We start from the raw sequence: 23,751 nt of genomic DNA on the forward strand, positions 1-23,751 counted from the left end.
TTTGGAAGATCAGCTAGATCCATTGCATTGAAATCCTCCATAACAGTCTCCTCACTGAGTTTACTCTATCTGTTATGATAATTGGAATAGAAACAGACTTTCCATACACTTTACATTCTTTGTTTCACTTACTCTAACCTAATTTTTATCTTTCTCTTGGTTGTCCTTTCTATTTTATCACTCCATATTCTACTTCAATCGCTAAAACACCTTCTTGATTAACTTTCCTTTTGCTGTGTCTCTTTTTAAAGCTTGATTTCTTTGTATTTTCTGATTCATTACCATCTATTTTATTGTCCCTATAAATTTATAATCTCATTGGTCTGCTTTATTCAATCTATTTTCCTCAAGTGTGAATACTTGCTTCAAGGGCAAAACAAGTCACATGCAATGAAGCTGATTACTGGTGTAAAGTGGGCAAAGATATACCAAATTTAGAATGGAAATGAAAAGCAAACATTACAGGGGCTGTAAGTATTGAATATGAGCAGAAAATGCTCAGCAGGTCAGGCCGCATCCATGAGGAGGGAAGTAGAACTTGAACCAATAAAACATCATTGATTTCAAAGTTTAACTTTGTTTCTCACATTGCTGATTTTTTCTGACCTGCAAAATACGTCTGGCAATTTCTGTTTTTGTAGCATTAGATAGAAATTACCCTGTGTAGTCTCGGTCCAATTCATAATTATCTTTGTATTATATACCAGACTGATGCAAAAGTTAGGCCCCCAAGTCTGTATGTTATGGCCATACCACCTATTGAAGTACCAAATGAAGAACTTTGTTATCAATGAGCATAGTAAGCCTGGGCCAATATTACTCTCTGTGCAAGGAAAGCATAATACAAAATTTAAAACTAAAATGCAATCATGGTGATAAATCTTCTTCTCTATGAATTAGCTATAAGCAAAGGTAACACATACAAAATGCTAGAGGAATACAGCAGGTTAGGTAGCACCTATGGAAATGAATAACCAGTCAATATTTCAGGTCGAGACTGAGGGTGAAGTGGTTTGGCTCAAAACCTCGACCTGCTGAGTTCTTCAAGAGATAGAAAACGTATGTCAAAAGAGCAATGTTACAATGATCATGAGGAAATTCAATATGTGGGGAGATTGGGAAAGTCAGGTTGGTGATGGATCTGAAGGGAGAGCGTTTGAAGAAGCAGTTTATGGTTGAGCCCACTAAAGGAAAGGTTACTCAGGAAGGGGCACTGTGTAATGAATCAGATATCATGAGGGAGCTTAAGGGAAAGGAACCATTAGGGGTTATGATAAACTTTACCTTGCAATTTGAGAGGGAGATGCTAAAGTCAGATGTATCAGTATGACAGTAGAGTAAAGGGAATTATAGAAGTACGAGAGGAGAGCTGGCCAAAGTTGATTCAAAGGGGACACTAGCAGGGATGACAATGGGACAACAATGGCTGGAGCTTACGGTGAGAAATTTAGAAGGTGCAGGATAGATACATCCTAAATAAGAAGTATTCTAAAGGCAGGATGATGCAATCGTGGCTGACAAGGCAGGTCAAAAACAAGATATAAGCAAAAGAGAGGGTATATAATAGAGCAAGACTTAGTGGGAAGTTAGAGGATTGGGTAGGTTTTAAAAACCAACAGAAGGCAACGAAAAAAGCCATGAAGGAAACAATTAAGTATGAAGGTAAGCTTGCCATTAATGTCAAAGAGGATTCCAAAAGTTTTTTTCAGATAGGGAAGTGATAGTAGATATTGGACAACTGGAAATTTATGCTGGAGTTGTAGTAATGGAGACAAGGAAATGGTGGACAAACTGTATAAATATTTTGCATCAGTCTTCACTGTGTAATGCACTAGCAGTATGCTGGAAGTTTGAGAATGTCAGGGGGCAGAAGTAAGTGCAATTGCTATTACTAGGGAAAAGGTGCTTGGAAAGCTGAAAGGTCTGAAACTGGATAAGTCACCTGGACCAGATGGATTACATGCCAGGGTCCTGAAAGCGGTGATTGAGGAAATTGTGTAATGATTTTTCAAGAATCACTGAATATTGGCATGGTTCTGGAGGACTTGAAACTACAAATGTCACTCCACTCTTCAAGAAGGAAGAGAGACAGAAGAAAGGAAATTATAAGCCTCAGTGGTTGGGAAGATGCTAAGGATGAGGTCTCAGGGTGCTTGGAGGCACATGAGAAAATAGGCAAAAGTTAGCATGGTTTCCTTCAGGAAAAATCTTGCCTGACTAATCTTTTGGAATTCTTTGAGGAAACAAAGAGCGGAATAGATAAAATGAGCATAAATGGTTTTGAGCTCACCTGGTAGTGAAGTATTACGGCCATTCATGATGTTGGGTAGTGAAGCATCGTTGCCATTCATAATGAGCAAAGAAGTGGCAGGTAGAATACAGCATAGGGAAGTGTATAGTCACTCACTTGGGTAGAAGCAATAGAGTCGCGACTATTTTCTAAACAAGGAGTAAATTCAAAATTCAGACGTGCAAAGGGATTTGGGAATCCTAGTCAAACAACAGGAATTCTGCAGATGCTGGAAGTTCAAGTAACACACATCAAAGTTGCTGGTGAACGCAGCAGGCCAGGCAGCATCTCTAGGAAGAGGTGCAGTCGACGTTTCAGGCCGAGACCCTTCGTCAGGACTAACTGAAGGAAGAGTGAGTAAGGGATTTGAAAGTTGGAGGGGGAGGGGGAGATCCAAAATGATAGGAGAAGACAGGAGGAGGAGGGATGGAGCCAAGAGCTGGACAGGTGATAGGCAAAAAGGGATACGAGAGGATCATGGGACAGGAGGTCCGGGAAGAAAGACAAGGGGGGGGGGACTCAGAGGATGGGCAAGAGGTATATTCAGAGGGACAGAGGGAGAAAGTGAGAGAAAGAATGTGTGCATAAAAATGAGTAACAGATGGGGTACGAAGAGGAGGTGGGGCCTTAGCGGAAGTTAGAGAAGTCGATGTTCATGCCATCAGGTTGGAGGCTACCCAGATGGAATATAAGGTGTTGTTCCCCCAACCTGAGTGTGGCTTCATCTTTACAGTAGAGGAGGCCGTGGATAGACATGTCAGAATGGGAATGGGATGTGGAATTAAACTGTGTGGCCACTGGGAGATCCTGCTTTCTCTGGCGGACAGAGTGTAGGTGTTCAGCAAAGCAGTCTCCCAGTCTGCGTCGGGTCTCGCCAATATATAAAAGGCCACATCGGGAGCACCGGACGCAGTATATCACCCCAGTCGACTCACAGGTGAAGTGTTGCCTCACCTGGAAGGACTGTTTGGGGCCCTGAATGGTGGTAAGGGAGGAAGTGTAAGGGCATGTGTAGCACTTGTTCCGCTTACACGGATAAGTGCCAGGAGGGAGATCAGTGGGGAGGGATGGGGGGGACGAATGGACAAGGGAGTTGTGTAGGGAGCGATCCCTGCGGAATGCACCCTGTCACACTGTCTCTTGCAAAAACGCCATCCCCTCTCGCAATTCCTCCGTCTCCGCCGCATCTGCTCTCAGGATGAGGCTTTTCATTCCAGGACGAGGGAGATGTCTTCCTTTTTTAAAGAAAGGGGCTTCCCTTCCTCCACTATCAACTCTGCTCTTAAACGCATCTCCCCCATTTCACGTACATCTGTTCTCACACCATCCTCCCGCCACCCCACTAGGAATAGGGTTCCCCTGGTCCTCACCTACCACCCCACCAGCCTCCGGGTCCAACATATTATTCTCCGTAACTTCCGCCACCTCCAACGGGATCCCATCACTAAGCACATCTTTCCCTCCCTCCCTCTCTCTGCATTCCGCAGGGATCGCTCCCTACACAACTCCCTTGTCCATTCGTCCCCCCCATCCCTCCCCACTGATCTCCCTCCTGGCACTTATCCGTGTAAGCGGAACAAGTGCTACACATGCCCTTACACTTCCTCCCTTACCACCATTCAGGGCCCCAAACAGTCCTTCCAGGTGAGGCAACACTTCACCTGTGAGTCGACTGGGGTGATATACTGCGTCCGGTGCTCCCGATGTGGCCTTTTATATATTGGCGAGACCCGACGCAGACTGGGAGACTGCTTTGCTGAACATCTACGCTCTGTCCGCCAGAGAAAGCAGGATCTCCCAGTGGCCACACATTTTAATTCCACATTCCATTCCCATTCTGACATGTCTATCCACGGCCTCCTCTACTGTAAAGATGAAGCCACACTCAGGTTGGAGGAACAACACCTTATATTCCGTCTGGGTAGCCTTCAACCTGATGGCATGAACATCGACTTCTCTAACTTCCGCTAAGGCCCCACCTCCCCCTCATACCCCATCTGTTACTCATTTTTATGCATACATTCTTTCTCTCACTCTCCTTTTTCTCCCTCTGTCCCTCTGAATATACCTCTTGCCCATCCTCTGGGTCCCCCCCCCCTGTCTTTCTTTCCGGACCTCCTGTCCCATGATCCTCTCGTATCCCCTTTTGTCAATCACTTGTCCAGCTCTTGGCTCCATCCCTCCCCCTCCTGTCTTCTCCTATCATTTTGGATCTCCCCCTCCCCCTCCAACTTTCAAATCCCTTACTCACTCTTCCTTCAGTTAGTCCTGACGAAGGGTCTCGGCCTGAAACGTCGACTGCACCTCTTCCTACAGATGCTGCCTGGCCTGCTGCGTTCACCAGCAACTTTGATGTGTGTTGCTGGGAATCCTAGTGCAAGATTCCCTTAAGATTAACTTGCATGGTTGAGTCAGTAGTAAGGAAGGTAAATGCAATATTAGCATTCATTTTGGGAGGACTAGAATATAAGAGCAAGCACATAATGCTGAGGCTTTATGGGGCATTGGTCAGATCACATTGAAGTGTTCTGAACTGTTTTCGGGTCCACATATAAGAAAGGATATACTGGCACTGGAGTGGGTCCAGGGGAGGTTAATGAGAATGATCCTGGGGATAGAAGGGTTTAACATATGTGGATTGTTTGATGGCCCTGGGCTATACACATGGGAGGGTGGATCTTATTAAAACAAACTGAATATTGAAATGCCTGGTATATTTAAACTGGAGGTTGATAGGTTCTTGATTGGTAAGGCAATCAAGGGTTATGAGGAGAAGGCTGTAGAATGGGTTTGAGAAGGAAAATAAATCAGCCATGATGAAACAGCAGAGCTGCGTTGATGGGCTGTGGATGGCTTAATTCTGTTCCTATGTCTTATGGTCCCCTTCCCTCCATGGAGGAAAGCCCAGCCTATCAATCACTCCCGATAACTTAGGCCACCTCGTTCAGGCAATATCCTTGTGAATCTTTTCTGCAGCTTATTCACATCTTTTCTGTTAATTGATGAATAGAACTGCATACAATGCTCCAAGTGAAGGGTCTTAACCCAAAACATTGTCTGGCCATTTCTTTCAATAGAAAACATAGAAACATAGAAAATAGGTGCAGGAGTAGGCCATTCGGCCCTTCGAGCCTGCACCGCCATTCAGTATGATCATGGCTGATCATCCAACTCAAAACCCTGCACCAGCCTTTCCTCCATACCCCCTGATTCCTTTAGCCACAAGGGCCATATCTAACTCCCTCTTAAATATAGCCAATGAACTGGCCTCAACTGTTTCCTGTGGCAGAGAATTCCACAGATTCACCACTCTCTGTGTGAAGAAGTTTTTCCTAATCTCGGTCCTAAAAGGCTTCCCCTTTATCCTCAAACTGTGACCCCTCGTTCTGGACTTCCCCAACATCGGGAACAATCTTCCTGCATCTAGCCCGTCCAATCCCTTTAGGATTTTATACGTTTCAATCAGATCCCCCCTCAATCTTCTAAATTCCAATGAGTATAAGCCTAGTTGATCCAGTCTTTCATCATATGAAAGTCCTGCCATCCCAGGGATCAATCTGGTGAACATTCTTTGTACTCCCTCTATGGCAAGGATGTCTTTCCTCAGACTAGGGGACCAAAACTGCACACAATATTCCAGGTGTGGTCTCACCAAGGCCTTGTACAACTGCAATAGTACCTCCCTGCTCCTGTACTCGAATCCTCTTGCTATAAATGCCAGCATACCATTCGCCATTTTCACCGTCTGCTGTACCTGCATGCCCACTTTCAATGACTGGTGTATAATGACACCCAGGTCTCGTTGCACCTCCCCTTTTCCTAATCGGCTACCATTCAGATAATAATCTGTTTTCCTGTTTTTGCCACCAAAGTGGATAACTTCACATTTATCCACATTAAATTTCATCTGCCATGAATTTGCCCACTCACCTAACCTATCCAAGTCACCCTGGATCCTCTTAGCATCCTCCTCACAGCTAACACTGCCGCCCAGCTTCGTGTCATCCGCAAACTTGGAGATGCTGCATTTAATTCCCTCATCCAAGTCATTAATATATATTGTAAACGACTGGGGTCCCAACACTGAGCCTTGCGGTACCCCGCTAGTCACTGCCTGCCATTCTGAAAAGGTCCTGTTTATTCCCACTCTTTGCTTCCCGTCTGCCAACCAATTCTCTATCCACATCAATACCTTACCCCCAATACCGTGTGCTTTAAGTTTGCACACTAATCTCCTGTGTGGGACCTTGTCAAAAGCCTTTTGAAAATCCAAATATACCACATCCACTGGTTCTCCCCTATCCACTCTACTAGTTACATCCTCAAAAAACTCTGTGAGATTCGTCAGACATGATTTTCCTTTCACAAATCCATGCTAACTTTGTCCGATGATTTCACTGCTTTCCAAATGTGCAGTTATCACATCTTTGATAACTGACCCTAGCAGTTTCCTCACCACCGATGTTAGGCTAACCAGTCTATAATTCCCTGGGTTTCTCTCCTTCCTTTTTTAAAAAGTGGGGTTACATTAGCCACCCTCCAATCCTCAGGAACTAGTCCAGAATCTAAAGAGTTTTGAAAAATTATCACTAATTCATCCACTATTTCTTGGGCTACTTCCTTAAGCACTCTGGGATGCAGACCATCTGGCCCTGGGGATTTATCTGCCTTTAATCCCTTCAATTTACCTAACACCACTTCCCTACTAACATGTATTTCCTTCAGTTCCTCCATCTCACTGGACCCTCTGTCCCCTACTATTTCTGGAAGATTGTTTATGTCCTCCTTAGTGAAGATAGAACCAAAGTAGTTATTCAATTGATCTGCCATGTCCTTGCTCCCCATAATCAATTCACCTGTTTCTGTCTGTAGGGGACCTACATTTGTCTTAACCAATCTTTTTCTTTTCACATATCTATAAAAGCTTTACAGTCAGTTTTTATGTTCCCCGCCAGTTTTTTCTCATAATCTTTTTTCCCTTTCCTAACTAAGCCCTTTGTCCTCCTCTGCTGAACTCTGAATTTCTCCCAGTCCTCCGCTGAGCCACTTTTTCTGGCTAATTTGTATGCTTCTTCTTTGGAATTGATACTATCCCTAATTTCCCTTGTCAGCCACGGGTGCACTACCTTCCTTGATTTATTCTTTTGCCAAACTGGGATGAACAATTGTTGTAGTTCATCCATGCGATCTTTAAATGCTTGCCATTGCATATCCACTGTCAACCCTTTAAGTGTCATTTGCCAGTCTATCTTAGCTAATTCATGTCTCATACGTTCAAAGTTACCCTTCTTTAAGTTCAGAACCTTTGTTTCTGAATTAACTATGTCAATCTCCATCTTAATGAAGAATTCCAGCATATTATGGTCATTCTTACCCAAGCGGCCTCTCACGACAAGATTGCTAATTAACCCTTCCTCATTGCTCAATACATAGTCTAGAATAGCCTGCTCTCTAGTTGGTTCCTCGACATGTTGGTTCAAAAAACCATCCCGCATACATTCCAATAAATCCTCTTCCTCATCACCCTTACCAATTTGGTTCACCCAATCTACATGTAGATTGAAGTCACCCATTATAACTGCTGTTCCTTTATTGCACACATGTCTAATTTCCTGTTTAATACCATCCCCAAACTCACTACTACTGTTAGGTGGCCTGTACACAACTTCCACCAGCGTTTTCTGCCCCTTAGTGTTATGCAGCTCTACCCATATCGATTCCACATCTTCCCAGCTTATGGCCTTCCTTTCAATCGCGTTAATCTCCTCTCTAACCAGCAACGCCACCCCACCTCCTTTTCTTTCATGTCTATCCCTCCTGAATATTGAATATCTCTGAATGTTGAGCTCCCATCCTTGGTCACCCTGGAGCCATGTCTCTGTGATGTTGTCTCACCCATTACCTCCAGTGTTTTGTGTGTTGTTACACAATGCTTCAATAGACTTCATCATATACTCTGTTGAGTTCCTTCATATATTCCTTCACATACTTCATTGAGTTCTTCCAGTGCTTTGTGTGTTGTTGCGTAACACTCCAATATTGTTTATCATATATTTCATAGTGGAGAGAAAGCAAAACATGAGGAGATTGCATTATCAGGCTAGTTTAATACTGCTATGACTAATGTAGATCATCATGTAATTGTTCTGGAAGTTAGAGTTAACAAAATTTATTCCAGAATCTGCAATAGATCCCCAGAATGGTGCATTGCAAAGATTTTCATAAGATACACTAATAATGAACCATAAGCTGCAATACCAAAATGTTGATATTTTTCCCTTCACAGTTTGGAAGTTCTGCAATTTCAGTAACGGGGTCTCGTGTGGTTGGAAGCAACAGGTAGAACCAACACCAGCCAAGAATGTATTTCAGTGGTTCACCGGGCAAGGTTCAGACATACATCCAGGAGAAGAGGGTGACAGACCACCTATGGACCACACGATGTAAGCGTTTTATTTCACTTTAAAGAAACATCCCTGCTTTGACCATTCCATTTTCTTAGAACCCTAAGTAAAGACTAAGGTAACTAAATCACCTGAAACGAGAGAAAACAATGTGTAACAACAATTAAGTATATTTACTAATAGTAGGCAACTACTTCAGAGTATTTAAAAAGTTGTCAAAGTTAGAACTGAATAGTAAGTGGGAAGGATTAGGGTTAATTTTTTTTGTGAGCCTGTAAGGAAAAACAGAGCCAGATTGAATTTCTGGAATAAGAAGAAGGAAGTGGAATACAACTGAAGAGAGTAAAGGGCAGACATGAGAATTTAGCATTGATATAATAGGGTGAGTACTATTGCCAGACTCAGATTCAGGTTCAGATTTATTTATCACATGCACATTGAAAAAATACGTCTGCATTATCAACCAGTATACCCAACAATGAGTTGGGGACAGCCCACAGGTGTTGCCATGTGTTCCGATGCCAACATCGTATGCTCCCTGTGTGCAGCAGAATACCACAAGCAGCATTAACAGCAACAACCAAACAAGACAGGACAATAGCAAACCAAGCCCCTTTCCCATACTACAATCCACCTACCCCTTCAACCACACAGACGAGCTACCTCCGGGCTTCCTGCCCTTGGCCCTGGACTCTTAGATATGCAGACATCAGGTCTCTAAACTCCAGTCCCTGACCTGGACTATTAAACTCAACCTTTAGGCCTCTATCTCTGGACTCATTCTACCTCTGGACTTCGGCAACCTCTGGGAATTGACCCAAAGACTCAACAATCATGAGTTTGACCTTTGTTCTTCGAGCCTGAATTCACTGATCACAGGTTTAACCTACAGGCCTTGACTTCCAAACATGCATGGTTCACCATCTCCAGTGACCTGCGGGGCCACCAGCCCTCCTGGCTCCCACCTGTACAGGACTCCGACTTAGAACTCGCCAACCACTTCCTTTTATATGAATCCACAACTATTTCTCTCGAGCCTTACAATGTGTTGTGTAGATATTTCCACGCTTCGAATATTTGAAGATTTTCTTTGGTACCGAAGATCATCTCGTTTGCATAAGAAATAGCCTAAATCTTGCACATGCTGTCTACGATAACTTGAGATGTCTTTGGTGATTATATCATATTATGGTAACACACACAAAATGCTGGAGGAATTCAGCAGGCCAGGCAGCTGAGAGAAGCCCAAAAAATTCTGTTGTCCACCTGCAAATATGCAGGTTACCAGCAATCTAATGGATGACTGGAAACACTTCAAACAGTGATTCACTATATAGTTAGCAGTGAGTAGAGCCAGAGAGGTGGATGAAAAATTGCAAGTGTCTCTCTTTCTACACATAATTGGTGAATATGCTTTGGGCATCTGTAACGGCTTTCAAATTGACAGCCTTGACATTGGATATTCTGATGACAAAATTTGAGAAGTATTTTGTCCCAAGTAAAAACTTTGCATTTGAAAGATATAAGTTCTTTTCCTGTGACCGGAATCAAGGTGTTAGCTTTGACCAATACTTTTTTTTTATTTTTTATTGATTTCTATATAGAAGGATACAGAGTCCAAGAGAATACATATTATAAAACAAAAGAAAAAATATAATAATACCAGATACAGTATATTGAATCACATTAACAAACTCCTTACTCTATATTCATATAGATTAGATTAATTTGTGTATTAGAATATGAACAGTTTTATTTAAAAAAAGACTTACACCCACTACCAAAGTCAAAGCTGTTTGGGGAAAAAAAAAGAAAAAAAAAACTTATCAGATAATAAAATATACTATTAACCAAATTCTGTACTTTAACAAGAAGTCAAAAATTATGAAAATAATTTAAAAACGGCCCCCACAAGTTTTGAAAATCTTGGTTAGATTCAGAAATTGAACAACGAATCATATCTAAATTTACTCATGCTATAACATCCCGTAACCACTGAGCATGATGAGGCGGAACAGCATCCTTCCATTTAAACAAAAGTGCCCTCCTAGCCATAAGAGAGATAAAAGCCAGAATGTGCAGATCAGATGTCTTCAAAATGATATCTTTCCTTCCAACAATACCAAATAGGGCAGTCAAAGGATTAGGCTTAAAATTTACTTTAAAGAGTACAGAAAAAGTTTGGATTACTTCCTTCCAATATTTTCCAAGGCTTGGGAATGTCCAAAACATATGAATAAATGAAGCTTCTCCATTGTTACACCTATCACAGTAGGAAGATATATCCATACAAAAAGGAGATAATTTATCCTTGGTCATATAAGCCCTATGAACCACTTTAAATTGTAGGAGGGAATGACGAGCACATAACGATGAAGTATTAACCAACTTCAATGTCTCATTCCAAGTTTCTTCAGAAATTGAGGTCTGTAAATCTTTTTCCCAAAGATTTTTAATTTTGTCTAAAGAATCATTTCTCATTCCCAACAACATATCATAAGTATTGGATATTGAACCATGATAGAATGATTTCATATTAAGAATTTCATCTAATATGTTCTTATCAGGACTATTAGGAAATACATATAATTGTGATCACAGAAAATCTCTAATTTGTAAGTACCGAAAAAAATGGGTTTTTGACAAACTATATTTAGTTGACAATTGTTCAAATGAAGAAAGACTTCCTCCCACAGGCAGATCCCAGAAACATGTAATGCCCAATCTTTCCCATTGTTTAAAAACTATATCAGTCATAGAAGGCTTAAAAAATAATTTTTAAAAATGGGACTAGAAAGGGAGAATCTCAATAAATCGATGTGTTTTCTAAGTTGTATCCAAATCCTCAAAGTATGTTTGACTACTACATTTCAGTTATCTTACTTAAGGAGCAAGGAAGTGAAAATCCCAAAAGAGAGATGATAGAAAATCTATTAACCGAGTTAGTTTCTAAAGAAACCCAGCCGGGACAGTCCTGGTGATTAATATAGTATAACCAAAACGTGAGATTCCGTATATTAGCTGCCCTGTAATGAAACCTAAAATCTGGTAAAGCTAAACCTCCATTCTTTTTAACTTTCTGGAGATGGACTTTATTCAATCAAGGACGTTTGTTTTTCCATTTGTAGGAGGATAAAATAGAGTCCAGAGAGTCAAAAAAGGATTTAGGAATAAAAAAGAGTAATGCCTGAAAGAGGTATATAAATTTAATAGAATTAATTCGACCAATCAATGATAACGAAAGGGGCAACAAAATTTGATAATGTTCTTTTTATATAATTTAATAAAGTAAGAAAATTTTCTTCAAGTAAGTATTTATAATTCTTAGTAATTGTTACACCCAAGTAAGTGAATTGGTTTCTTACAATTTTAAAAGGAAGATTGATATCAGTTATTTGCAAAATATTTAAAGGAAAAAGTTCACTCTTGTGTAGGTTCAGTTTATATCCAGAAAACTGACTAAAACAAGAGAGTAAAGAAAGCACAGAAGGTAATGAAGTTTCAACATTAGAAATGTAAAGCAACAAATTATCCACATAATGTGAGACTTTGTGGATAGTACCCTTCCAAAAAATACCAGTGATATCACGAGATTCTTGAAAAGCAATAGCTAAAGGTTCTAAAGCCAGGTCAAAAAGCAAAGGACTCAAAGAGCAAACTTGTCTGGTTCCACGTTGAAGTTTAGTTGGTTTAGAATTCTGAGAATTAGTAAGAACCCGAGAAAAAGGGGATAAATACAGTAATTTAATCCATTGAATAAAGTTGGACCCAAAATTAAACTTTTCTAAGATTTTAAATAAATAATGCCATTCAGCCCGATCAAAAGCCTTCTCAGCGTCTAAGGATATCACACACTCCGATATTTCCTTAGAAGGAGAATAAATAACATTTAATAATCGACGAATATTAAAATAAGAATATCAAATTTTAATAAAACCAGTCTGATTGTCAGAAATGATGGTAAGATATTTTCCATCCTACCAGCCAGAACTTTAGATAGAATTTTAGCATCAACATTAAGTAAGTAAATTGGTCTATATGAAGAACATTCAGTTGGGATCTTATTTTTTTTTATGGATAAACGAAATAGAAGCTTCATAAAAAGATTGCGGCAAGCTCCCTGACTTAAAAGAATCTGAAAAAAATTGAACATAAATGAGGCATAAGCAAAGAAGAAAAAGCCTTCTAAAATTCTCCAGAAGATCCGTCAGGACCTGGAGCTTTCCCTGAATGCAGTGAATGTACAGCCTCAGCTATTTCTTCGTGAGAAACACATTGATCCAACTATTTTCAGTTATTAACAGAAAGCATAGGGATATTTATTTAGTCTAAAAAATCCATTACAGTATTATCTTTAAGAAGATCAGAACTATAAAGTTTGGAGTAAAATTCTCTAGCAGTATCATTTATTTCTAAATGAACGGTTGTCCTAGCTTTATAAATTTCTTTAATCTGTTGTTTAGCACTACAAGTTTTAATTTGGTTAGCCAATAATTTACCTGTTTTACCTCCATGAATATAAAATTGACTTTTATCCTTTAGGTACTAAGCTTCAATAGGATATGTTAATAAAAAATCATATTTAGTTTTAATTCCAACCCGTCTTTTATATAAAACAGGATCTGAAGTCAAAGCATACTCTTCATCTAACTGTTTCAGCTGATTGGCTAAATTAATTCTTTCTTTATTAGCTTTTTTCTTAACACTTGCAGTATAAGAAATGATTTGTGCTTAATCTATGCTTTAAAGGTATCCCATATGACAAGTCTAGAAGTCTCTTCCACCGTATTCTCTTCAAAAAAAAGAGTGATTTGCCTCTTCAAGAACTTTAAGTAATCCTTGTCAGATAACAAAGTTACATTAAAGTGCCAGGATCTGTTTGTCTGAGGAAAATCTGGAAGATTTATGGACAAAAGCACAGGAGCATGGTCAGAGATAGCAATCTCTTTATATTCACAAGATCGAACTTATGGAATCATTTGCTTATCAATTAAAAATAGTCAATTCTGGAATACATATGATGAACATGGGAGAAAAATGAGTATTCTCTATCTGCTGAATATAAGAAATGCCATACATCAACAATACCACATTTCGTTAAAAATGAATGGATAAACGAAGCTGATTTATTAAGTGTCACTGTTTTAGAAGAGGACCGATCTAAAACTAGATCTAACCAGCAATTAAAATCTCCTGCCATCACCAATGAGTACAAACTCAGATCAGGCAAAGATGAAAAAAATCGCTCAAAGAATCCTGGATCATCTATATTTGGGCATAAACATTAGCAAATACCAACAATTTATTCTCTAATTTTCCTGATACTATAACAAATCATCCATTAGTATCAGAAACAACCTTGTGCTGAACAAAGGGAACTGTATTTTCTGTAAAAATTGAAACACCTCAAGTTTTGGCCTGAAAATTTGAATGAAAGGTTAATTCTCTCCATCGGCTAAAAAGGCGTGAGTTATCACAATTGCATATGTGTGTTTCTTGTAAAAAAATAATTGGGACCTTAATTTTTTTAATATAGGCAAAAATCTTATTTCACTTCAAAAGATGATTTAATCTTTCCACGTGAAGACTAAGTAATTTATTATTAATTTAATATCCATTTTATTATTAAAAAGAAACATAAAAAGGGTAATCCTTAAGGAGATTAATAAAACTAAACAATGACCTATGAGATAAGAAAACCAAACAACAGGTTTGACTAAAAATCCCAAACAGCTTCCAAGAAAAAAAAACCTAACACCCTCCCCCTCCCAAAGAGAGAAAGTAGACCAAAGAAAGTCAATGCCAACAGCTAATAATGACATTCCCCCACCCCCAAAAAAAAATCTGCTGGCTTAGCTCCAAATAAATTACAAGGTTAGAATATTCCAACCCAGTCAAAACAACAAATATTAAAGAGACAGTTAATTCTGGTATCAAAAAAACTCTGGAAAAGTAAGTATAATATAAAATAATATGGGCACACAGAATATTGGCTCATTAAAATCATAATCTCAAAGTAAAACCTTAAGAGGTTCTAAAAGAAAATATACTACAAGATTCACTAGAGGCAAAATACACAATTTTTTCATGTAAATTTTTGTTAAACAGCTCTAAAATGACACTTGTAAATTTAGCAGACAAAGTAATAGCACATTAAAATCTTATTCTCAAAATAAATCCTTAATAAGTTCAAAAAGAAAGGGTTAAGTACAAAATTTAGCAAAGGTAAAATAAACAGTTATTCATGTAACAAATAATAAGTAGTCACTTTACTGACTCTAAATACTCCTGAGCCTGGAGACCCGAATGGAACCATTTTTGCGATCCATCCTGCAGTGTGATTCTGAGCTTCGCTGGATACCTTAGAGAAGTTTTTAAATCTTTTTTGTAGAACTCTGACACGACGCTTTTAAACTTAGCACATTCCCTCATAATCTCTGCTGAGAAATCTTCAACGATTCTAATCTTTTTTCCATTAAAATCATTCATACCTTTCCAACGAGATTCACGAATTATACGGTCCTTTGTTTGAAACTCAAGAAAAGCGATTACCACTGAACGAGGTTTGCTTGCAAACATTCTGTTCCCAGGTATTCTATGGGCATGGTCAATCATTGCTGTCAATTTTAAAATATCAGGAAATAACTGAAACAGAAAGATTGCAAAAAATTCCGCAGGACGATCACCTTCAGTTAACTCTTCAAGACCAAGAATTTGTACGTTATTCCTTTTACTTCTGTTTTCTAAATCAGTAATCTTCTGTCTTAGTTCATCGTTAACCTTGGATTGCTTTTCATAACGCTTTTGCAGGTCATTCATTTCCTCATCCAAAATCGACAGGACTTCTTCATTCTCTTTTATTCATTTATCGTGCTCGGTTAAGGTTTCTTGAATAGAATCCAGTTTTGTACTTATCTGTTTAATTTCAGAACCAATCTGTTGAAACTCTTCAGAGGATTCTTTTCTGAATTGCTGCAATTCCTCGGATGCTTCCTTTCTGTGCTTTTGCATCAATTCAATAATAGAATCCAAAGATGTAGAAGAATCTTCTTCTTTTTTCTTGTAGTCATAGTGTCAAATCAGATGGGAAAGTAAGAAAAGTAAAGTAAACTAGGAGCAGCTGAAAAATGCTGTTATTCCACCCACCACCAACAGGAAGTCGCTTTGACCAATACTTAGCTGAGTTTCACACACTGAATAAGTCCTGTGAGTTTGGAGATTTGAGAGACTCAGTAGTCAGAGTGAAAACAGTTTATGGAATCTCAGATAAAGGACTCACAGAAAGCTTGCTCCATGAAAAAGATCTGATGTTAGAAAAGGCTATGAATATGTGTAGAGCGGTGGAGGCCGCATGAGCACAATCTAACCAGCTTCACAGGGCAGAAACAACAGTGTATGCTGTGAAAACAGAGGGGCAGAGCACAAGGCATTTCTCGAAGCAGCAACATAGCAAAGAGGTAGACAGAAACAGTAAACACAGCAAATGTGGAGATAGGCATGTTCCAAAAACGTGTCTTGCTTATGGAAAGTCCTGCAATAATTGTGGGGAAAAGAATCACTTTGCAAAGTGCTGCAAATCTAGGGCTACCAAGAGAAAGGTGCACTCAATTGCTGAGGAAACGGAGGAGGTCTTTGTAGGTTCTCTGTAGACTGCTGATGCTGGTAAAACAGAATAGACTGTGGATGAGACAATAATTCCATTCAAGCTTAACGCTGGAGCCCAGGTAAATCTGTTATCAGTGGATGAGTACAAGATCCTCAAAGACTTACCTAGTGAAGTTAAAAGTGACAGTTTATACTGGAGAGATCGTTTCAGAAAAAGGAGGCCGTTTATTGACCTTCAAGCGCAAGGGCAGCAACTAAAGGCACAGCTACCGGTTGTAAAGAAGAGGGTACGAACAATATTAGGTCTGAGTGCATGTGAAAAGATCAACCTGTTGAAAAGAGTTTTTGTAGTGGCTTCACAGACCAAAGGTGACCACATTTCACTCATAGAAGAGTATTCAGATGTCTCTAAGGAGCTCGGATGTTTACCTAGTGTACACAAAATCCATGTAGATGAGACAATAGTTCCTGTTAGCTATGCATGTAGAAAAGTTCCGTTCTACACTTAGAGACACACTCAAACAAGAACTAGCTCTCATGGAGTGGAAGAAAGTCATACAGAAAACTGAAGAAACAAAAGAATGAGTAAGTACACTGGCCATGGTGCAAAAGAAAAATGGAGCATTGTGAATATGTCTAGACCCAAGAGCTCTCAATAAAGCCATCAAGAGAGAGCATTTTACATTGCCAACATGGGAGGAGATAATGTCCCTATTTGCATGTGCCAAGTGGTTAGCAAACTTGTCACATCATCTGGGTTTCTGAAGCTGGATGAAGCAAGTTCAATACTGTGTACTTTTAAAACAACACAGGGAAGGTATCGCTTTCTTCGGTAGACAGATGGATTCTGTTCACACAGAGGTCTACCATAAAGCCATACACATGATCTTTGTGGGATACCTGGTGTCAAAACGATGATGGAAGAAATCATCATCTGGGGGTTACCTGAGGATGAATATGATGCATGACTGAGACATGGAATGTCAATTTGGAATTAAATAAAGAGAAATGTGAGTATGGTGTTAAGACACTGTCTTTCTTAAGAGATGTTTTCTCAGAAGAGGGAGTGAAGCCTGACCCAACAAAGATGTCAGCCATTGAAAACATGGAGAGGCCTCAAAACAAGGAGGAGGGAGATGCTTCTTGGGGTTGGTGACTGACCTGGCTAAGTTCATCCCTCGACTGTCCACTGTGTCAGCACCACTTAGGTCACTCCTTGAGCAGCATACTGAGTGGATTTGGTCCTATGAGCAAGAAGAGTGTTTCCAGAAGCTGAAAAGAGTCATAACTGAAGAGCCAGTGCTGAAGTTCTATGATCCAGAATGGCATACTAGGATCTCAGCTGATGCGTCCAGGTATGGTCTTGGAGGACTACTGCTGCAGCAACGTGATGACACATGGCAACCTGTAGCATTTACATTAAGGGTAGTAACAAGTGTGGAAGCCAACTATACACAGATAGAGAAAGAGCTTCTTGCCAGCACATATGCATGTGAAAGTTTCCATGAGTACCTTTATGGACAAGCTTTTGAAGTGGAAACAGACCATAAAGCACTGGTCTTGATTATGTCAAAACATCTGACTGACTGTCCCATGAGGATACAGTGTTGTTGAGAAGATTGCAGAAATATGACGTGAAAATGATCTATGCACTGGAAAGATATGTGTCTACTGCTGATGCACTGTCTTGAGCAGTCAACAAGAAAGAAGAGTGACCAAGAGATTATTGAAGATATACAGGCCCTTGTTGACATGATTGTCACCTCCATTCCAATTCTTCCAGTCATCCCAACTCCCCTGCCTTCTCCCCATACCCTTTGATGCTCTGGCTAATCAAGAACCTATCTCTGCCTTAAGTGCACCCAATGACTTGGCCTCCACAGCTGCTTGTGGCAACGAATTCCACAGATTTAACACCCTCTAACTAAAGTAATTTCTCCACATCTCTGTTCTAAATGGACCTCCTTCAATCCTGAAGTCATGCCCTCTTGTCCTAGACTCCCCTACCATGGGAAATAACTTTGCCATATCTAATCTGTTTTGGCCTTTTAACATTTGGAATGTTTCTATGAGATCCCCCCTCATTCTCCTGAACTCCAGAGAATACAGCCCAAGAGCTGCCAGACATTCCTCATAAAGTAACCCTTTCATTCCTGGAATCATTCTTATTAATCTCCTCCGAACCCTCTCAAACATCAATATATCCTTTCTAAAATAAGGAGCCCAATATTGCACACAATACTCCACGTGTGGTCTCACGAGTGCCTTATAGAATCTCAACATCACATCCCTGTTCTTATATTCTATACCTCTAGAAATGAATGCCAGCATTGCATTTGCCTTCTTTGCCATCGACTCAACCTGGAAGTTAACCTTTAGGGTATCCTGCACAAGGACTCCCAAGTCCTTTTGCATCTCTGCAATTTGAATTCTCTCCCCATCTAAGTAATAGTCTGCCCATTTAATTTTTCCACCAAAGTGCATGACCATACACTTTCCAACATTGTATTTCATTTTCCACTTTACCTATTCCCCTAAGCTATCTAAGTTTCTCTACAGACTCTCTGTTTCCTCAACGCTACCTGCTCCTCCACCTATCTTTGCATCATTGACAAATTTAGCCACAAATCCATTAATCCCATAGTCCAAATCATTGACATACATCATAAAAAGCAGGGGTTCCAACACCAACCCCTGTGGAGCTCCACTGGTAACCGGCAGCAAACCAGAATAGGATCCCTTTATTCCCACTCTCTGTTTTCTGCCGATCAGCCAATGCTCCACCCATGCTAGTAACTTCCCCGTAATTCCATGGGTTCTTATCTTGCTAAGCAGCCTCATGTGCGGCACCTTGTCAAAGGCCTCCTGAAAATCCAAGTACACCACATCTACTACATGTCCTTTGTCTATCTTCCTTGTAATTTCCTCAAAGAATTGCAGTACATTTGTCAGGCAGGATTTTCCTTTCAGGAAACTAAGCTGACTTTGGACTATCTTGTCATGTGCCTCCAGGTGCTCTGTAATCTCATCCCTAACAATCGATTCCAACTAATTCCCAACTACTGATGTCAGGATAGCAGGTCTATGGTTTCCTTTATGCTGCCTCCCACCCTCCTTAAATAGGACAGTAATATTTGCAATTTCCCAGTCATCCGGTACAATGCCAGAATCTATGGATTCTTGAAAGATCATTGTTAATGCCTCCGCAATCTCTCCAGCTTCTTCTTTCAGAACCTGAGGGTGCATTCCATCAGGTCCAGGAGATTTATCCACCTTCAGACTATTAAGCTTCCTGAGCATCTTCTCAGTCGTAATTTTCACTGAACTTACTTCACTTCCCTGATACTCTTGAATGTCCGGTATACTGCAGATGTCTTCCACTGTGAATACTGATGCAAAATACGCATTCAGTTTCTCTGCCACCTCTGCATCTCTGATTATACTATCTCCAGTGTCATTTTCTATTGGTCCTATATCTACCCTCAACTCTCTTTTACCCTTTATATCCTTAAAAATGCTTTTAGTATCTTCTTTGATATTAGTCACCAGCTTCTTTTTCTTTTTCTAATTCATCTTTTTCTTCCTAATGACCTTCTTAGTTTCCTTCTGCAAGTTTTTAAAAACTTTCCAATCCTCTATCTTCCCATTAGCATTACTTCCTTGAATGCCCTCTCTTTTGTTTTTACTTTGGCTCTGACTTCACTTGTCAGCCACAGTAGTGTCTTTGCTCCATTCAAAATTCTTCTTATTTGTAATATATCTGTCTTGCACTTCCCTCATTTTTCACAGAAACTCAAGTCATTGCTGCTCTGCTGTCATTCCTGCTAGTGTCCCTTTCCAGTCAACTTTGGCCAGTTCCATTCTCATGCCTTTGTAATTTCCTTTATTCTACTGAAATACCGGCACATTGGACACAAACCTTCCATACAACAAGGTGCCAAAATTGCAGTCTGAAACAATTGCAGTCAGTGAGACATTATAGCCACTGAAGGTCTGACTTCTTATTCCATTTGTAACTTCTCACATTTTCCCAGATTTCTGGATCTGTAATTATGTATCTTCTGCATAGTTCACTAAATGAAAGCTTTTCATTCACTGTGTGTGATATTAGGAGATTTGTTAAATCACGAAATGTTATTACACTCATTTCAATTAACAGAAAAGCTATTTTTGTGTTCAGTTATGCAGGTACCTTCCCAACCGTAACCATCTCTGTGAATTCCAATAAGGGCAATTTCCTTACTCCCTTTATATGATTTGAAAGGCTCACAAATGCAACCACATATACCACAGCTACCAAATAACCAGCTTGAATCTTAGCAGTTATTTTGTCCTCTTCTGATGCTATCCCATCAAAATGATGATGTCACCCAGAGCTCACAAAGATTCTTGCCATCCCATCACCTGAGTCATTTGATGTGTGCAAGTCTGATCCATTAAGATAATCCAACGCCTTTCTTAATACAATTTCCAAATTGTTACCTCTATCACTCACTGATCCTGATGCATACACACACATTCAGTCATTCCATTGCATGGGTCCGAGCTGTTTGGCCTTACCCTTCTCTGTAAGAGTGGTGCTACTCCTGACCCAATGGACAGCTTGAGGACAGGAGCCTCTCAAGCTCTGCAGCTCCCTCTGCACACTTAGCTCTTGCTGGTTCATTCAGCCAGCTGGTATTCTCTGAGTTAGCTGCTGCTATACTCACCACTGCTGTTCATGCTTTAACCTGTGTCCAACAATATGGCCAGCTCAGAAATTACTCTTCTCACATGACTGCTAGTCCATTTTTTTCCATACAGGAAACGTCCTGGTTGGCAGCTGGTTATGTAATGCCAGGATATACCAAAAACACAGGCATCTTTCTATTCTCTCACCCACTGCACTTTCTGAGGGAAAAAAAAAGGTTACATACCTTAACAACTATGGCCCAGTGGCTCTGACATCTACCATTATGAAGTGCTTTGAGAGGCTTGCCATGGCAAACAGTACATTATCTATAGTCTCCAAGGCAACCTCAGCCCACTACAATTCATCTACCACCACTACAGATCTACAATAGATGCCATCTCCTTGCACCAGCACTCAACTTTGGAACATCTGGATAGCAGATAGCTAAGTTAAACTATTGTATATTGACCACCACTCTGCCTTCAATGCTATAATTCCAAGCAAACCTATCACCAAACTCTGACACCTGGAAGTTAATAACTCCTTCTGCAAATGGATCCTTGACTTCCTGACTAACATACCACAATCAGAAGGGACAGGTAGCAACACATCTGCATGATTATTCTCAACACTGGAGCTCCACAATGTTCAACCCTCAGACCTCGACTCTATTCCCTGTACACTCATGACTACGTGGCCAGATTCTGCTCTAGCTCCTTCTACAAGTTTGTAAATGATTCCACTGTAGTGGGCTGTATCTCAAATAATGATGAGTCGGAGTAGAGGAAGCAGACCGAGAACATCATGGCATGTTGTCATGGCAACAGCTTTTCCCTCAATGTCAGCAAAACAAAAAAAATTGGTCATTGGCTTCAGGAAGAGGAGTAATGTACAGGTTTGTGTCTTCATTATTAGTGTCTGAGGTTCGAGATCCTTGGAGTGAACATCACCCATAACTTGTCCTCGTCCAATCACATAGATGCCATGACAAAGAAAGCTCATCAATACCTTTACATCCTCAGCAAGTTAAAGAAATCTGGTATGTTCCTTTTGACTCTTACCAGTTTTTATCGATACACCACAGAAAGCATCCTATCCAGATATATCATGCTTGGTATGCCTATGACCACAAAAAAACTGCAAGTAGTTGAGGATACCAGTGAGTATATTACAGAAACCAGCCCTTCCCTTCATTGATTCTATCTACACTTCTCACTGCCTCAGGAAACAGCCAGCATAATCAAAAATCCCCACACTCCGGACATTCCCCCTTCTCCTCTTTCCCATTGGACAGAAGATACAAAAGACTGAAAGCATGTAAAGACTATTGAATGATACCCGAGTACTATAAAACATACTCTTGATCTCACAATCTATGTTCTTGCACCTTATTGTCCATTTGCACTGCACTTTCTCCAGTGTCCAGGGGTTGCTGTTACACTTTACTCTGCATTTGGTTATCGTTTTACCTTGTACTTCATCAATGCACTGTGCAATGAGTTGGTCTGTACAGGTAGGAGGAGTATAACCTTTTCACTCTATCTTGCTAAATGTGACAATAATAAACCACTTTCAGTTCCAGTTCCACTGCACGGGTGCATGTAGGTCACACATACATAACACATTTACATACACTAAAGACAATACTGAAATGTGGACTGAGAAAATTTCAGCCATTGAAATTTGAAATGAAAAGCTATTTTTTCTGTAACTGAAGAAAACAGTATTTATATAACTGTTCTTGAATTTGAGAATTTAAAATTTGTTGTTTTCATTGTATCTGAAAGTTAATCTTAAAGTGTATCTTAAAGTTCCTGCTGCCTATTTTAGAGGGTTAGCAATTAAAGATTTGTTGGGGAGGGAGGACAACTTCTGGACCTCAGTTGTGTATGAGCAGATAGAATTAACCACTCATTTGAAATATTCTGCTCATATTCATTATTTGGAGTTATCCAATCTCAAATGCAAGTGAGAAGACCAATAGTTCCACGCACAATTTGCAATTGTCTCCAGTGGTGAACTGCAAAACATGTGAATTGAAATGGGAGCAGTCGAGTCAACACCAAAATACAGAGCAAGAAACCTGTAAATTTATTTACGTTGGTTAGTTCACGGGATGCAGGAATGCTTGTCCTCAACTTTCAATGAAAACCTAGTTACCTACTTGTCATCAAGGCCTATCAAGGATGGCCTCGCTCCTTCCACTGTCAGCACTGCTACCATATTCGATGTATGAGCTGGACAATTTGCCATCCTTCTTGGACAGTAAGTGAGGCAGATGTTTGACATCTGCAGTTTCCAATTGCATACCACTGAGGCAAGAGCTTCAAAATGACTAGAGTTGTGTGTGGATTGTGGAAATTGTGCAAGGAAGCTCTCCTGTTGACAGAACCTATTATCATTGCTACTTTGAATTTAGCTTAATGTCTGACTGACGGCCGACTGATATGCCAATAGCCTTTGATTCAATGGTGGTGGTAAACATGTAGTGTTTGGGTTGACCAGTAGTGGTAATGAACAATTTCACTATGGATAGCATGCCAGGGAACGAAACAAATGGTTAATGTGTAAAGGCATTCAGAGAAATATTGGGACAAATGCAGACAGAAACTAACTAGATGAAAGGAAAGCTTGTGAGAGTTAATGAGTTTAACCGTCTTGAGGCATTGAGAAAGAATGGGTTAGAATAGAGATGAGTTAAAAGAGCAATAATTGAGTAGTGAAATAACATCCACCAATGCCCTGACAATTTCCCATCACTGGTGAGCTAGTAAATAGAA

The 23,751-nt window shown here is 40.0% G+C and overlaps 1 protein-coding gene across 1 annotated transcript in view; it reads left to right on the forward strand.

Annotated features, from left to right (window-relative positions):
• Nucleotides 1-23,751, forward strand: part of malrd1 (MAM and LDL receptor class A domain containing 1) — a 351,826-nt gene that overhangs the window by 109,160 nt on the left and 218,915 nt on the right. Inside the window, exon 17 of the mRNA XM_072252046.1 lies at nucleotides 8,577-8,733. Coding sequence (XP_072108147.1) covers nucleotides 8,577-8,733 — 157 coding nt within the window. The remainder of the gene's footprint in view (nucleotides 1-8,576; nucleotides 8,734-23,751) is intronic.

Source organism: Mobula birostris, chromosome 3, assembly GCF_030028105.1.
Source record: "Mobula birostris isolate sMobBir1 chromosome 3, sMobBir1.hap1, whole genome shotgun sequence".
NCBI lineage: Eukaryota > Metazoa > Chordata > Chondrichthyes > Myliobatiformes > Myliobatidae > Mobula > Mobula birostris.